The 17,142-nt window shown below is 39.3% G+C and overlaps 1 protein-coding gene across 1 annotated transcript in view; it reads left to right on the forward strand.

The window, feature by feature from the left end:
- LOC135545480 (glycine receptor subunit alphaZ1-like) overlaps positions 1-17,142 on the forward strand; it is a 107,130-nt gene that overhangs the window by 19,781 nt on the left and 70,207 nt on the right. Inside the window, exons 3-4 of the mRNA XM_064973112.1 lie at positions 9,559-9,585; positions 10,147-10,185. Coding sequence (XP_064829184.1) covers positions 9,559-9,585; positions 10,147-10,185 — 66 coding nt within the window. The remainder of the gene's footprint in view (positions 1-9,558; positions 9,586-10,146; positions 10,186-17,142) is intronic.

A 17,142-nucleotide genomic window follows, 5' to 3' on the forward strand; every position in this document is an offset into this window, starting at 1 on the left:
GTGGGGGTCTATAATAATAAGACATAAATATGAATCCAATGTTCTGCATGAGAAACCACTCCCACAAACAGCCTGTTTCCATACCATACACTGAGATTGTTTCTGAGGACATTTGAAGGGATTTGCTTCTGATTATCTATCTATCATACATGCTTTGATACTTTGCAAATATTTCACGTTAACTAACTACAATGGGACTGCTACTCTGTGTCCATGTTTAACATGATGTTTTGGCCCCAGAATGGCTCTGCCTTTTACAGGTATATTGCATGTGATTTCCATGAGTATGACATCTCAGTATATGAAGTACTGAATCCAGGAGTGTTTGCTGTGACTAAGCATGAATTATTCAGCCTGCTAGAGTTGCAAAACCACATCTGCTCATACAGTTAGACTACATAACGTCTTTTCACAATACTCACTTCGCTCACGATGTTCACTGCAACAACAACAACAACAACAAAAACAACGCCTTTTCTTTGCTTTATAAACTGTTTAATGTTCAGAGGCTTTGTATGAATGTTGTTTTTTTAGCCAACATCTCAACCCACAGTGATAACATCACGACAGATTGTATGATGTGCTGGTCTTGTCTGGCACCTGTAGAGTTCTGCTCTCAGCTAAACCTACTTTATCACAGTTACTTTGATATATGAAACTAGAGTGTTGTGTGTATTGTGATTCGCTGCTGTAATAGAACCCTCCATCACCGTTATAGTACACTGCCCAGAGAAAGTGTTCACTACAGGATCCGCTCAGCCTCAGTGGGCTTGTCAAGAGCACTAAGACAAGAAGCACAATAGCAGTTTTCATGCTAATGAGTCTAAATAGGGTTGGATATGAAAGCTAACAGTGTTCTAATTTTGATTTACTAGCCCAACGCTCTAACCACTAGGCTACCCTGCCGCCCCTCTAACCACTAGGCTACCCTGCCGCCCCTAATGTAACATGTCTTTGCATTTCAAGGAAAATACATGACATTACGTAATGTATAATGTTAATCATATGACTAGTGTGTGGCGAGAGGCCTATTGTCATGGGATGGAACAATGTGAGATAGATTCAGAGGTTAGTCATGGCTGTCAGGTCAACACTGTATTGTAGTGTGAGTGGTAGACTCACTCATTCAAGCAGTCCCTCTCCCATCCCTGCCAGCCAAACACATGAATCCCATTCATGAAATAAACAGGCCGGCAGGTCATTTCTTAATAATGAACGTCTGTACAAAGACTAAGAAACGTCTTCATCAGAGAATGATGGTTGTTTATAAGATATACAGTGAACACAGTGGAACTGTAGAACTGCTCATATATTATATACAATTAAAATGGTAAAGATATCCTTTATACAATTAGAATGGTAAAGATATACAATTAGAATGGTAAAGATATCCTTTATACAATTAGAATGGTAAAGATATCCTTTATACAATTAGAATGGTAAAGATATACAATTAGAATGGTAAAGATATCCTTTATACAATTAGAATGGTAAAGATATACAATTAGAATGGTAAAGATATCCTTTATACAATTAGAATGGTAAAGATATCCTTTATACAATTAGAATGGTAAAGATATCCTTTATACAATTAGAATGGTAAAGATATACAATTAGAATGGTAAAGATATCCTTTATACAATTAGAATGGTAAAGATATCCTTTATACAATTAGAATGGTAAAGATATCCTTTATACAATTAGAATGGTAAAGATATCCTTTATACAATTAGAATGGTAAAGATATCCTTTATACAATTAGAATGGTAAAGATATCCTTTATACAATTAGAATGGTAAAGATATCCTTTATACAATTAGAATGGTAAAGATATCCTTTATATAATTAGAATGGTAAAGATATCCTTTATACAATTAGAATGGTAAAGATATCCTTTATACAATTAGAATGGTAAAGATATCCTTTATACAATTAGAATGGTAAAGATATCCTTTATACAATTAGAATTAGAATGGTAAAGATATCCTTTATACAATTAGAATGGTAAAGATATCCTTTATACAATTAGAATGGTAAAGATATCCTTTATACAATTAGAATGGTAAAGATATCCTTTATACAATTAGAATGGTAAAGATATACAATTAGAATGGTAAAGATATACAATTAGAATGGTAAAGATATACAATTAGAATGGTAAAGATATCCTTTATACAATTAGAATGGTAAAGATATCCTTTATACAATTAGAATGGTAAAGATATACAATTAGAATGGTAAAGATATACAATTAGAATGGTAAAGATATACAATTAGAATGGTAAAGATATCCTTTATACAATTAGAATGGTAAAGATATCCTTTATACAATTAGAATGGTAAAGATATCCTTTATACAATTAGAATGGTAAAGATATACAATTAGAATGGTAAAGATATCCTTTATACAATTAGAATGGTAAAGATATCCTTTATACAATTAGAATGGTAAAGATATCCTTTATACAATTAGAATGGTAAAGATATCCTTTATACAATTAGAATGGTAAAGATATACAATTAGAATGGTAAAGATATCCTTTATACAATTAGAATGGTAAAGATATCCTTTATACAATTAGAATGGTAAAGATATCCTTTATACAATTAGAATGGTAAAGATATCCTTTATACAATTAGAATGGTAAAGATATCCTTTATACAATTAGAATGGTAAAGATATCCTTTATACAATTAGAATGGTAAAGATATCCTTTATACAATTAGAATGGTAAAGATATCCAATTAGAATGGTAAAGATATCCTTTATACAATTAGAATGGTAAAGATATCCTTTATACAATTAGAATGGTAAAGATATCCTTTATACAATTAGAATGGTAAAGATATCCTTTATACAATTAGAATGGTAAAGATATCCTTTATACAATTAGAATGGTAAAGATATCCTTTATACAATTAGAATGGTAAAGATATCCTTTATACAATTAGAATGGTAAAGATATCCTTGGTAAAGATACAATTAGAATGGTAAAGATATCCTTTATACAATTAGAATGGTAAAGATATCCTTTATACAATTAGAATGGTAAAGATATCCTTCATACAATTAGAATGGTAAAGATATCCTTTATACAATTAGAATGGTAAAGATATCCTTTATACAATTAGAATGGTAAAGATATCCTTTATACAATTAGAATGGTAAAGATATCCTTTATACAATTAGAATGGTAAAGATATCCTTCATACAATTAGAATGGTAAAGATATCCTTTATATAATTAGAATGGTAAAGATATCCTTTATACAATTAGAATGGTAAAGATATCCTTTATACAATTAGAATGGTAAAGATATCCTTCATACAATTAGAATGGTAAAGATATCCTTTATACAATTAGAATGGTAAAGATATCCTTTATACAATTACAATTGTAAAGATATCCTTTATACAATTAGAACTTCAAAAATAGTGTTTATAGAATTGTAGAACTGCAAAGGCATTCTTTAGAACATTAGAACGTTAGAAGGCATTCTTTAGAACATTACAATGTTAGAACTGCAAAGGCATTCTTTAGAACATTAGAACGTTAGAAGGCATTCTTTAGAACGTTACAATGTTAGAACTGCAAAGGCATTCTTTAGAACATTAGAACGTTAGAAGGCATTCTTTAGAACATTAGAATGTTAGAACTGCTAAGGCTTCTTTGAACATTAGAATGTTAGAAGGCATTCTTTAGAACATTACATTTTTAGAACATTAGAAAGCATTCATTAGAACATTAAAATTATAGAACTGCTAAGGCATTCTTTAGAACATTGGAATGTTAGAACATTAGAAGGCATTCTTTAGAACATTAGAATGTTTGAACTGCTAAGGCATTCTTTAGAACATTAGAATGTTAGAAGGCATTCTTTAGAACATTAGACTGTTAGAAGGCATTCTTTAGAACATTGGAATGTGAGAACATTAGAAGGCATTCTTTAGAACATTAGAATGTTTGAACTGCTAAGGCATTCTTTAGAACATTAGAATGTTAGAACGTCAGAAGGCATTCTTTGGAACATTAGAATGTAGAACTGCTGAGGCATTCTTTACAACAGGGGTGTCAAAGTCAAATGGACGGAGGGCCAAATAAAAAATTTAGCTACAAGCCGAGGGCCGGACTGTTCGAATGTTCATTGAAAAATTTTTAAATGACGCATATAGTCTAGTGAACCTAATTGAACCTACTGAAAACCTAACAAATATATTCCAATATGATCAGATAAATAAAGCAATATTTTCTTATGGCTCTGTCAGTAATCTTTAATTTTCAACAGACACAAAAGACAAATTTCCTTTATATAAAAATCCCCATAACATGAACATTAAACTCAGACTCACATTTAAAAAGAGTTGCCTTTTTTCTGGGCAAACTTCGTCACAAACTTTAATCATGCAGTTTTTGATGAAATCCCCCTCCGTAAATGGCCGGGCTGATTTAGCGATCTCTTCTGCCAAAATAAAACTGGCCTTGACAGCAGCCTGGCCTTGTGATTTGGCTTTTTTGAACAGAGCCTGTCGAGATTTGAGGCCTCGTTTTAATTCCTCTGCCTTTTGTAGCCTTTGTTCCATGTCCATATTCTTGTTTTTGTCCGCGTGTTTCGTTTCATAATGTCGTCTCAGATTATACTCTTTCAGTACCGCCACACTTTCTCCACACAGAAGACACACAGGTTTTCCAGCTACCTCCGTGAACATATACTCCGACTCCCACCTTGTTTGAAACCCCGGTTCTCAGTGTCCACCTTCCGTTTTGCCATTTTTGATGGGTATCTGAAAGTTAATTTTACTGTGATGCTGACGACTGCTGTGCCAATAAATATTGAAATGAAGCAGCCTACTGCTCGGTGCGTCACCGTTGCATTGTGGGAAATGTAGTATTGGTGCGTGTAAAAGATCTGCGGGCTGCCGGCTTGCTGCGGTCTGCGGGCCGGTTCTAATAATAAATCAAGATCATCCCAGGGGCCGTAAAAAACCTTCTCGCGGGCCGGATGTGGCCCGCGGGCCTTGACTCTGACATATGTGCTTTACAACATTAGAATGTTAAAAGGCATTCTTTAGAACATTAGAATGTTAGAACGTTAGAAGGCATTCTTTAGAACATTATAATGTTTGAACTGCTGAGTCATTCTTTAGATCATTAGAATGTTAGAATGTTAGAAAGCATTCTTTAGAACATTAGAATGTTTTAACTGCTGAGTCATTCTTTAGAACATTATAATGTTTTAACTGCTGAGTCATTCTTTAGATCATTAGAATGTTAGAACGTTTGAACTGCTAAGGCATTCTTTAGAACATTAGAATGTTAGAACGTTTGAACTGCTAAGGCATTCTTTGTAGGGCTAACAAAGGAGCACACCTCCTCAATCTACCACCATCCCTGCTAATGTGATGGCACAGCAACAGTGAAAAACAGGGAGAGAATAGCAGAGAATTGCCTGGAGCTTCGAATGTGCCGGCATGAGAGGAAATTACACTAATCATGACTGGGACTCACTGTGGGGAACCCTTCTAATTGATTTAGCAGGTTCTTTATTGGAATGGGAAAAAAGGAAATATCTTTCTGACACATTTGGGATCTCCCCTGTATGGTCTACGAGTTTCTTTTTAACATTTAATTCATTCCACTTTAACGTTCATTCTCCAGCAACGACTATGAAGGTTAAGGAGGTCTTGACTTATTATTTACCCTGCTAGCTTTCCCCTCGCACCTCTGATGAGCTATAGGCAGGGTGACTGGTGTAATCTAGGGCTCCACTCTGCCTGCACTGCAGTGATGAACAGTGGTGGGGGGTACAGCTGTGACTTCAGTCTCCTCTTCAACCTTGTCCCTCCTCATCAGTCACAGTGAGGGGCAGCTTGGCCGACAACCATGAGGCTGTGCAGATTCCACCAAAATACACATCACCACCCCACCCTGTCAGTCAGTCAGTCATCACCCCACCCTGGGTTGTTACTGCTGCTTCTGATGCCTGTCAGACAGTCATACAGCCAGTCAGTCAAGACAGCCAGACAGCCAGACAGCAGTCAGCCAGTCAGTCAGCCAGCCAGTCAGACAGTCAGAGAGTCAGACAGCCAGTCAGACAGCCAGTCAGTCAGTCAGACAGTCAGACAGCCAGACAGTCAGTCAGACAGCCAGACAGTCAGTCAGACAGCCGTCAGTCACTTAGTCCTCTCTGCTCTCTCCTCTTACTCTCACATCCTTTTTAAAGCCTGCCGTGTCACATCACAGTGATGATCAGTGTAACCACACGCTTTCACAATGAACTTGCTGTGTCACTTTGCTTCTGAATTAGTTTTGCGAGACAAGTGAACATCTGTAAATATATAGTCCTTGCTGCCGTATTTTTACTGTTTCTGGCTTCTGTCTTATTTTTCACTACGCAGGGATGTCTTTCACCTTTTATGTATCTCTCTCTCTCCCTCTCTCTCTCTCTCTCTCTCTCTCACCCTCTCCCTCTTTCTCCCTCTCCCGCTCTCTCCCGCTCTCTCTCTCCCTCTCTCTCTCTCCCTCTCTCTCCCTCTCCCTCTCTCTCTTTCTCCTCTCTCTCTCTCTCCCTCTCTCTCCCTCTCTCTCTCCCTCTCCCTCTCCCTCTCCCTCTCCCTCTCTCCCTCTCTCCCTCTCTCTTTCCCTCTCCCTCTCCCTCTCTCTCCCTCTCTCTTTCCCTCTCTCTTTCCCTCTCCCTCTCTCTTTCTCTCTCCCTCTCCTTCTCTCTTTCTCTCTCCCTCTCCCTCTCTCCCTCTCCCTCTCTCTCTCTCCCTCTCCCTCTCTCTCCCTCACTCTCCCTCTCTTTCCCTCTCTCTTTCCCTCTCTCTTTCCCTCTCCCTCTCTCCCTCTCTATTGCCCTCTCCCTCCCTCTCTCTCTCCCTCTCTCTCCCTCTCCCTCTCTCCCTCTCCCTCTCCCTCTCTCTCTCCCTCTCCCTCTCCCTCTTCCTCTCTCTCCCTCTCCCTCTCTCTCTCCCTCTCTTTCTCTGTTCTACCTCTTTTTCTTCTCCTTCTCTTTTTGTTTGAACCTACCTGACTAGGGAGATGAAATATTATTAGCTGGTGGGGCTTGACGTTCATTTGGTGTTATCAGCATTTGTTTAATGGGTAACTAATAGGATTAATGGAATACCCTAATGAGAGAGGGGGGAGGGGGCAGTGTTCAGATGCTGCTGTGTTCATATACACATGGCAACAGGGAACCAACTGATCTGCTGACTACTTCAGGAATATTAAAGGAATGGGGTTCAGTAAAGAACACAACCCTAAACAGAGTTAATATAACACACACACACACACACCAATCACTAACTACATTACTTTTTGACATTGAACCTTCAGTCTGCCTTCTTCTTAAAACAATTTAATTATTTTTGTTATTCTACTACGTTTGATGAATGAGGATACATTCAGCTACTCCGGATGCTCGACTCTTGGATCTAGACATTTGGTCTGACGTACCGTACTGAACTGGGAGTAGATGTTTGATAGCATTTCAGGACTGAATCTACCTGAGTTATAACAGAAGTTTTGATCATGTTTCAAAGTCTAGGGAGAGGCAAAATCGCAAGGACACAGCAGACTGAATGGATGATGTAGCAGTCATAGGACAGGATAGGACAGGACAGGATAGGACAGGACAGGATAGGACAGGACAGGATAGGACAGAACAGGATAGGACAGGACAGGATAAGACAGGACAGGACGCCATTCACACCAAGATGGTTGTCGTATCCAACCATCCGTTACTTTAATACTTGGTACAAATCTGTTCCTAGTATACATCTACTGTACATGTAAACATAGGAGAAATACCTTTTAAAAGAAATAAACAGTAGCCTTATTCTATTTATTTGAATGAGATGATATCAAGGCCATGTGTTTATTAAAGCCCTATTATTGGGAGTTTGCACTTGATGTTGTTATTCAGCATGATATCAAACAGTACCATTCTTTAATTTAATGAATGGCATGTGAGAATGGTTGGATTGTTCAATCGGATGCCGCTTCTCTCCGCCTGGTCACTGAAGCGTCTCTAATACTACTGTGAGGAGGAGAGGAGATGGTGTCATAACGGCTACTGTCACTTCCTGTCATTTGGGTCATTTCACTTCTGATACTGCGAAGTGGGAAAACGGCCACCACACTTGAGTGTGACATTAAAGTTGCCATATAATTGTTTACTCTGACAAGATAATTTAAGTCCCCCCCCCCCCCAAGCAACTGTTTTTATGTTTCATGCTAGACGGTTTTAACTGTCACCTTTTCAGATTTGTCCTTTTGTGAAACGGTGCGTGAGTGAGACGCTACCAGGCCCAGATGGATTCATTCTAAAAACGCAGTTGTACATTCTTATAGCCGATTATTCACTGTTCTTTACATTTTGCACAAAGCCTTTTACTTGCATCACCTCTTTGTAACATATGGAGAATTGATTTTACACACTGCTAGTTATTTGCCAGTATGAGATTTGCAAGCTTTGAACAAAGAAAACAGTCCAAGCTCTGGTTTAATGTTTGGATCAGGTTTTCAGATCTCAAATAGAGGATAAACTCAGGCTTAGGTTGACACAGAGGGATTGCCTTTGCATGCAGAGTGTAAAAACAACAACAACAACAACAAGAGGAAAAATAATAATAATCCTCAGTAGATCCAGACAGATTATAGAGTTCGAATCACCTGTCTACAACAGTTCATGGTCATGCAGAATACTTTCCATCTATCTTAAAGAACGATTTCCTTTTCTCCTGACGTTGATAGATTGCAATATCCCCCACAAAGACTTCAGCTCTGTGTAGTCGCCATCTCTCATCAATGGCACTTGTCACCTATAGAAAAGTAGGCAGACTGCATGTCGCCTGGTTTACAAATTCAATGCGCCTCCGGAGCAAAAAGAAAATAGCACATTTATCAACACACAATCTTTGTGGAGAAAATACATTTACTATGTGCCTAAGAAGAATAATTCACCTGTGTCGACAGGCGATAGTGATTAGGAACGGACCGGCAGCGTTTCAGCATGAGCAGCAAATGTTGTCTGGGAAGGAGCAACCTTTCTGTTGATCTAATTAAGATCTTTGGAATTTTGTCAGAAAGTTCTGGAAATGTACTGTATGTTTGTGTTAATGTGTGTGTTATGTACAGTGGTTTATCATTAACAGCCTTTGGGTGTAAAAGGTGAGCTTGAACAGGTTGAAATATGAAGGTTATCATCAGGTATTTTGGTGTTATCTTTTGCATGCCTTATTTATTTTACACACTTACCAAATACGTGCAATCAATAATGGGACTAATTTTTCTATCTTTAATTGTAATTAAGTGGTTTGTTGTGCTGGATTGGTGAAGCGCCAACCAGGTTTGAAATGATGCATGGCCAGCTTCAGTCATGGCAATTCATAAAAAAGGTAATTTCTGTAACGACTGGAAAAGGCCCAGGTAAAACAATGAATTGATCACGTCTGTGTGTGAGCCTTTGTGTTTTATATCACTTTTCTATATCACTTCGTCCACTAAGTATACTTCCTGTTCCTGTTCTCTTGTGTTGCACCAATTTTGCTGCTCAGTTGCAGGGGTCCCCCCGAGTGGAAGAGGTAAAAATATAATTTTTTTAGATTAACAAAATCTAAAAAAATAAGATTTTTATATCCCATTTATTAGAAAATTAGTTTGAATCACTTACCAGTTGCTTGATAAGAAAATGTAAGCATTTAAGCATTTAAAGCCAAATGATGCAAGCAGATCTAAGCGAAGCCAGTTTGACATGTAGTCTATGCATCTTTCCTTTGTCTGATGTTTTTCATCTTAGTGCATTTTGCTAACCTCACCTTCTGCCTCCCGTGAAGAACTATGCCTTGCACCCCTGCTCTACCCCTCCTCTCATCTCTGCATCGCCTCCTCTCCTGCCCGACCCGCTATGACGTTCTCCAACACAAACTCGTGCATCCCTCCTTCCTGCTATTGCCTTCAGTATTTTGACCACCACAATGTTTCCTTCCTTTCCCTGCCACACACTTACCTGTATAAGTTCTGAAGTGTTGGCAAGTTGTGATACTAGATGTGTTTTTATTGTTGTTTTCCACATTGTTTTTCTCAATGTGAGTTCTTGCTGTTAGAATATGATGTGTTTTAATCATGATCTTTTTTGTTATTAGACCCACAAGGCCCCAAAACAGAAGCTTCTCACAAGAAAGGTACTTTCTTTTCATTCATCACGGAATAAAGTATGCAAGTCACTCTCTCTCAACGCCACTCAGGCAATCTTCATGTTTATAGCCATTAAAACACATTTTGAAAAAAAGAAACCAAGCACGTTTCAGGTGTAATCTTGAAGAGGACACATGTGTTTACTGTCAATGCATAATGTTGTGAGGGGAATCAGTCTGCTGATAGTGTATCGTCAGATTTGTCTTTAAAGCGATTTTTGTAGAACAGCTGGCAATTAAGAACTTGGCTCAAAACATTAGTCCAATGTCAGCAATATTTCAAACTGTTTTGTTTGTAATTTATGTCGACGTGGTCTCTTCTGTCTTCTTGCTAATTGTTGTTCTGGATGGAAAAGTGGGAATACAACTGAAAGATGCACAGTTTTTTTTGTTGCTTTGGGTAAAAACAAGCTTTTTACAGTTGGTAAGCTTTGCTGTTAACGTTTCATGATACATCACAGGAGGTTGGTTTTGGCATTCCATTCCATTTGTTCTGTTCCAGGGAGGACGGTCTCAGCAGCCTCCACTGTGAATGGCTGGAGCGGAATCACTGGAATGGTATCCGAATACATCAAGATATTATCCTGTTGGGATGATTATAATGTAGAGAGGCGTGGTTTCCATGGTTTCCAGGTGTCTGATTCCATTCCATTTGTTCTGTTCCAGCCATTATTATGGCCTTCCTCAACTCAGCAGCCTCCACTGTGAAACATGTTTATTATATTCTGATGTAGAGAGGAGTGGAGATATCCTGTTGGGATGATTGTAATGTAGAGAGGAGTGGAGATATCCTGTTGGGATGATTATAATGTAGAGAGGAGTGGAGATATTATCCTGTTGGGATGATTATAATGTAGAGAGGAGTGGAGATATCCTGTTGGGATGATTATAATGTAGAGAGGAGTGGAGATATCCTGTTGGGATGATTATAATGTAGAGAGGAGTGGAGATATCCTGTTGGGATGATTATAATGTAGAGAGGAGTGGAGATATTATCCTGTTGGGATGATTATAAATGAATGATAGCTGGTGCTACAGGTCACTCCATTAATTTACAGACTAAAATACCTCAATGGCTACTTGACCTGTTTTCCTCCTAACAAGAGATTACCTGCTATACATAACAGGGAATATTAGTTACCTGACTGCTTTTTGGCTGAAACATGGCATCTGTATTGTAATTAGAATGAATTAGAGAGATTGTTGCTGGGGTTGAAAAGGAACAATCATGGAATGCATTCATTTCCTTTTTTCTAATTGAAATGAATCTCTCTATATATTTAAAAACGACTGTATTTAAATTATTCTGTTTTTAAACATAAATCATATTTGTTTGTGCAACTTGCTAAATGAGATGATTGTATGAATATGGTCCTTTGTAAAAGGGATGTAACCATTATTAATTTGTGTGTGTGTGTGTGTGTGTGTGTGTGTGTGTGTGTGTGTGTGTGTGTGTGTGTGTGTGTGTGTGTGTGTGTGTGTGTGTGTGTGTGTGTGTGTGTGTGTGTGTGTGTGTGTGTGTGTGTGTGAGAGAGAGAGAGAGAGAGAGAGAGAGAGAGAGAGAGAGAGAGGTTATATTATATTCATTGCCGTACTTAAAGTAGTATTTAACAGAGCGGATGACTGGGACCAGATTTCAGCCATTAATTTCAGCTGATCTCCTCTCCTCTCCTGCTATAGACACCGACTAAGGTAAATGTGATTTTATCCATATACCTAGCTATGGATTTAATATACATCAGTACACATTTCTAAATACTGTACTTAAATGTGAACATATTCTCTTGTCACAATTGCAACCAACACACTTTTATATATAAAATATATATATTGGTTAAAACCAAACCTGCTCTCGTGTTTACTAAGCCTAAATAAAGTGTTATCACCTTACTTGTAATGAACAGATTCAAGCTGAGCTGCCCTGTTTCACCAAGTCACATCACATGGTCAGGTTAGAATGCCCTGTTTCACCAAGTCACATCACATGGTCAGTTTAGAATGCCCTGTTTCACCAAGTCACATCACATGGTCAGGTTGGAAGAATGCCCTGTTTCACCAAGTCACATCACATGGTCAGGTTAGAATGCCCTGTTTCACCAAGTCACATCACATGGTCAGGTTAGAATGCCCTGTTTCACCAAGTCACATCACATGGTCAGGTTAGAATGCCCTGTTTCACCAAGTCACATCACATGGTCAGGTTAGAATGCCCTGTTTCACCAAGTCACATCACATGGTCAGGTTAGAATGCCCTGTTTCACCAAGTCACATCACATGGTCAGGTTAGAATGCCCTGTTTCACCAAATCACATCACATGGTCAGTTTAGAATGCCCTGTTTCACCAAATCACATCACATGGTCAGTTTAGAATGCCCTGTTTCACCAAATCACATCACATGGTCAGTTTAGAATGCCCTGTTTCACCAAGTCACATCACATGGTCAGGTTAGAATGCCCTGTTTCACCAAGTCACATCACATGGTCAGGTTAGAATGCCCTGTTTCACCAAGTCACATCACATGGTCAGTTTAGAATGCCCTGTTTCACCAAGTCACATCACATGGTCAGGTTAGAATGCCCTGTTTCACCAAGTCACATCACATGGTCAGTTTAGAATGCCCTGTTTCACCAAGTCACATCACATGGTCAGTTTAGAATGCCCTGTTTCACCAAGTCACATCACATGGTCAGGTTAGAATGCCCTGTTTCACCAAGTCACATCACATGGTCAGGTTAGAATGCCCTGTTTCACCAAGTCACATCACATGGTCAGGTTAGAATGCCCTGTTTCACCAAGTCACATCACATGGTCGGTTTAGAATGCCCTGTTTCACCAAGTCACATCACATGGTCAGGTTAGAATGCCCTGTTTCACCAAGTCACATCACATGGTCAGGTTAGAATGCCCTGTTTCACCAAGTCACATCACATGGTCAGGTTAGAATGCCCTGTTTCACCAAGTCACATCACATGGTCAGGTTAGAATGCCCTGTTTCACCAAGTCACATCACATGGTCAGGTTAGAATGCCCTGTTTCACCAAGTCACATCACATGGTCAGGTTAGAATGCCCTGTTTCACCAAGTCACATCACATGGTCAGTTTAGAATGCCCTGTTTCACCAAGTTACATCACATGGTCAGTTTAGAATGCCCTGTTTCACCAAGTCACATCACATGGTCAGGTTAGAATGCCCTGTTTCACCAAGTCACATCACATGGTCTTGTTAGAATGCCCTGTTTCACCAAGTCACATCACATGGTCAGGTTAGAATGCCCTGTTTCACCAAGTCACAACACATGGTCAGGTTAGAATGCCCTGTTTCACCAAGTCACATCACATGGTCAGGTTAGAATGCCCTGTTTCACCAAGTCACATCACATGGTAAGTTTAGAATGCCCTGTTTCACCAAATCACATCACATGGTCAGTTTAGAATGCCCTGTTTCACCAAGTCACATCACATGGTCAGTTTAGAATGCCCTGTTTCACCAAGTCACATCACATGGTCAGTTTAGAATGCCCTGTTTCACCAAGTCACATCACATGGTCAGGTTAGAATGCCCTGTTTCACCAAGTCACATCACATGGTCAGGTTAGAATGCCCTGTTTCACCAAGTCACATCACATGGTCAGGTTAGAATGCCCTGTTTCACCAAGTTACATCACATGGTCAGGTTAGAATGCCCTGTTTCACCAAGTCACATCTCATGGTCAGGTTAGAATGCCCTGTTTCACCAAGTCACATCACATGGTCAGTTTAAAATGCCCTGTTTCACCAAGTCACATCACATGGTCAGTTTAGAATGCACTGTTTCACCAAGTCACATCACATGGTCAGTTTAAATGCCCTGTTTCACCAAGTCACATCACATGGTCAGGTTAGAATGCCCTGTTTCACCAAGTCACATCACATGGTCAGATGGGTTAGAATGCCCTGTTTCACCAAGTCACATCACATGGAATGCCCAGGTTAGAATGCCCTGTTTCACCAAGTTACATCACATGGTCAGGTTAGAATGCCCTGTTTCACCAAGTCACATCACATGGTCAGGTTAGAATGCCCTGTTTCACCAAATCACATCACATGGTCAGTTTAGAATGCCCTGTTTCACCAAATCACATCACATGGTCAGTTTAGAATGCCCTGTTTCACCAAATCACATCACATGGTCAGTTTAGAATGCCCTGTTTCACCAAATCACATCACATGGTAATTGTAGATCCCATTAGTAGATAGGTACTCTGCCAGATGGTGGCTATTAGGTTAAAAGAAACCTATGGTCGATGTCCGCGCCTGTGCGGAAATCTAATAAGCATCTTAAAAAAATCCCCATACATCTGTCAGTTTAAGCAAGAGATATATAAAAACCAAATAGTATACAGAATTGTATTTGAGAGTATTTCCCAATACTTATTTCAAATAGTATTTTCAAATACCTGGATTAAATGCATGGGAGTGTATTTGAGTATATTCATATAAAAGTTTGGACACTTCTACTCATTAAAGGGTTTTTCTTATTTTTTAAAACTATTTTCTACATTGTAGAATAATAGTGAAGACATCAAAACGATTAAACAACACATATGGAATCATGTAGTAACCAAAAAAGTGTTAAAAAAATATAAATAGATTTTATATTTGAGATTCTTCAAAGAAGCCATCCTTCACCTTGATGACAGATTTGCACTCCCTTGGCATTCTCTCAACAGCTTCATGTGGTAGTCACCTGGAATGCATTTCATTTAACAGGTGAGCCTTGTTAAAAGTTCATTTGTGGAATTTCTTTCCTTCTTAATGTGTTTGAGCCAATCAGTTGTGTTGTGACAAGGTAAGGGTGGTATACAGAAGATAGACCTATTTGTCAAAAGACTAAGTCCAAGAACAGCTCAAATAAGCAAAGAGAAACGATAGTCCATCATTACTTTTAGACATGAAGGTCATTCAACTTTGACATTTTCTTCAAGTGCAGTCGCAAAAAAACATCAAGCGCAATGATGAAACTGGCTTTCATGTGGGCTGTCATAGGAAAGGAAGACCCAGAGTTACCTCTGCTGCAGAGTTACCAGCCTCAAAAATTGCAGCCCAAATAAATGCTTCACAGGGTTCAAGTAACAGACACATCTCAACATCAACTGTTCAGAGGAGACTGCGTGAATCAGGCCTTCATGGTCGAATTGCTGCAAAGAAACCGCTTCTAAAGGACACCAATAATAAGAAGCAACTTGCTTGGGCCAAGAAACACGAGCAATGGACATTAGACCGTGGAAATCTGTCCTTTGGACAGATGAGTCCAAATTTGAGATTTTTGGTTCCAACTGTCATGTCTTTGTGCGACGCAGAGTAGGTGAACGGATGCACTCCGCATGTGTGGTTCCCACCGTGAAGCATGGAAGAGGAGGTGTGATGATCTGGGGGTGCTTTGCTGGTGACAATGTCCGTGATTTATTTACAATTCAAGGCACACTTAACCAGCATGGCTACCACAGCATTCTGCAGCAATACGCCATCCCATCTGGTTTGCGCATTTGTTTTTCATCAGGACAATCTCCCAACACACCTCCACGCTGTGTAAGGGCTATTTGACCAAGAAGTAGAGTGATGGAGTGCTGCATCAGATGACCTGGCCTCCACAATCACCTGACCTCAACCCAATTGAGATGGTTTGGGATGAGTTGGACCGCAGAGTGAAGGAAAAGCAAAGTTATAAGCATATATGGGAACTCCTTCAAGGCTGTTGGAAAAGCATTCCAGGTGAAGCTGGTTGAGAGAATGCCAAGAGTGGTTGGCTACTTTGAAGAATCTCAAATATAAAATATATTTTGATTTGTTTAACACTTTTTTGGTTACTACATTACTATTTGTGTAATTTGATGTCTTCACTATTATTTTACAATCTATAGAAAAAATATGTATATATATATATATAAACCATTTAATGAGTAGGTGTGTCTAAACTTTTGACCGGTACTGTATGTGAAAGTAATTGAGATATTTGAAATAGTATTTGAAACCAAGTCTGGTAGGTATAGCCTACAGTGAATTGCTTCTGTTTGACATGGAAATTATTAGAAACAGAAAACAGATTGATACTGTTGCATGGAGGGCACTGGTCCCTGTCTGGTTAGTATGTGACGTCACCAGTATTAAAATACATTATTTTGTCATTTAAAAAAACCTTTTATTTAACTAGACAGGTCAGTTAAGAACAAATTCTTATTTACAATGACAGCCAAACCGGGACGACGCTGAGCCAATTGTGCGCCGCCCTATGGGACTCCCAATCATGGCCGGATGTGATACCGCCTGGATTCAAACCAGGGACTGTAGCGACGCCTCTTGCACTGGGATGCAGTGCCTTTAGACCGCTGCGACACTCGGGAGCCCCTAACCTGTTCAATATCACCAATCCACTAGTCTAATATTAGCTGGAATGATTGACCGACCACATCTTCATTTGATTTGCCCTCTCAACAGAGTGCTTCCTGTACTCAGTCGATTGCTTCAGCTGATGACTGATACAGCGGTGCTCAGTATCATGGTACCCCTAACCTCCCCACGCTCTTGTTTTCACTCTCAAGATGATTAAAACACCAAGCAAAGACCGAATATCACAACGTCTGCTAAAATCATTGACTGGTCCATTTTATTCCTTCCGTCACACTCCCTACCAGCTCCATGTGGTATACCTCTCCCTTGGCATGCATCCCAAATGGCACCCTATTCCCTATATAGTGCACTACTTCTGACCAGAGTCCTATGAGCCTTTTGATGGGTCAAAAGTATTGCACTATATAGAGAATAGGGTGACATTTGGAAGGTAGCCCATCCCTCTCTCTTTCTCTCTCTCTCTCTCTCTCTCTCTCTCTCTCTCTCTCTCTCTCTCTCTCTCTCTCTCTCTCCCTCAGTCTCTCTCTCTCCGTCTCTCTCTCTCTCTCTCCCTCT

Source organism: Oncorhynchus masou, chromosome 9 (genome assembly GCF_036934945.1).
Source record: "Oncorhynchus masou masou isolate Uvic2021 chromosome 9, UVic_Omas_1.1, whole genome shotgun sequence".
In the NCBI taxonomy this organism is placed as follows: Eukaryota; Metazoa; Chordata; class Actinopteri; order Salmoniformes; family Salmonidae; genus Oncorhynchus; species Oncorhynchus masou.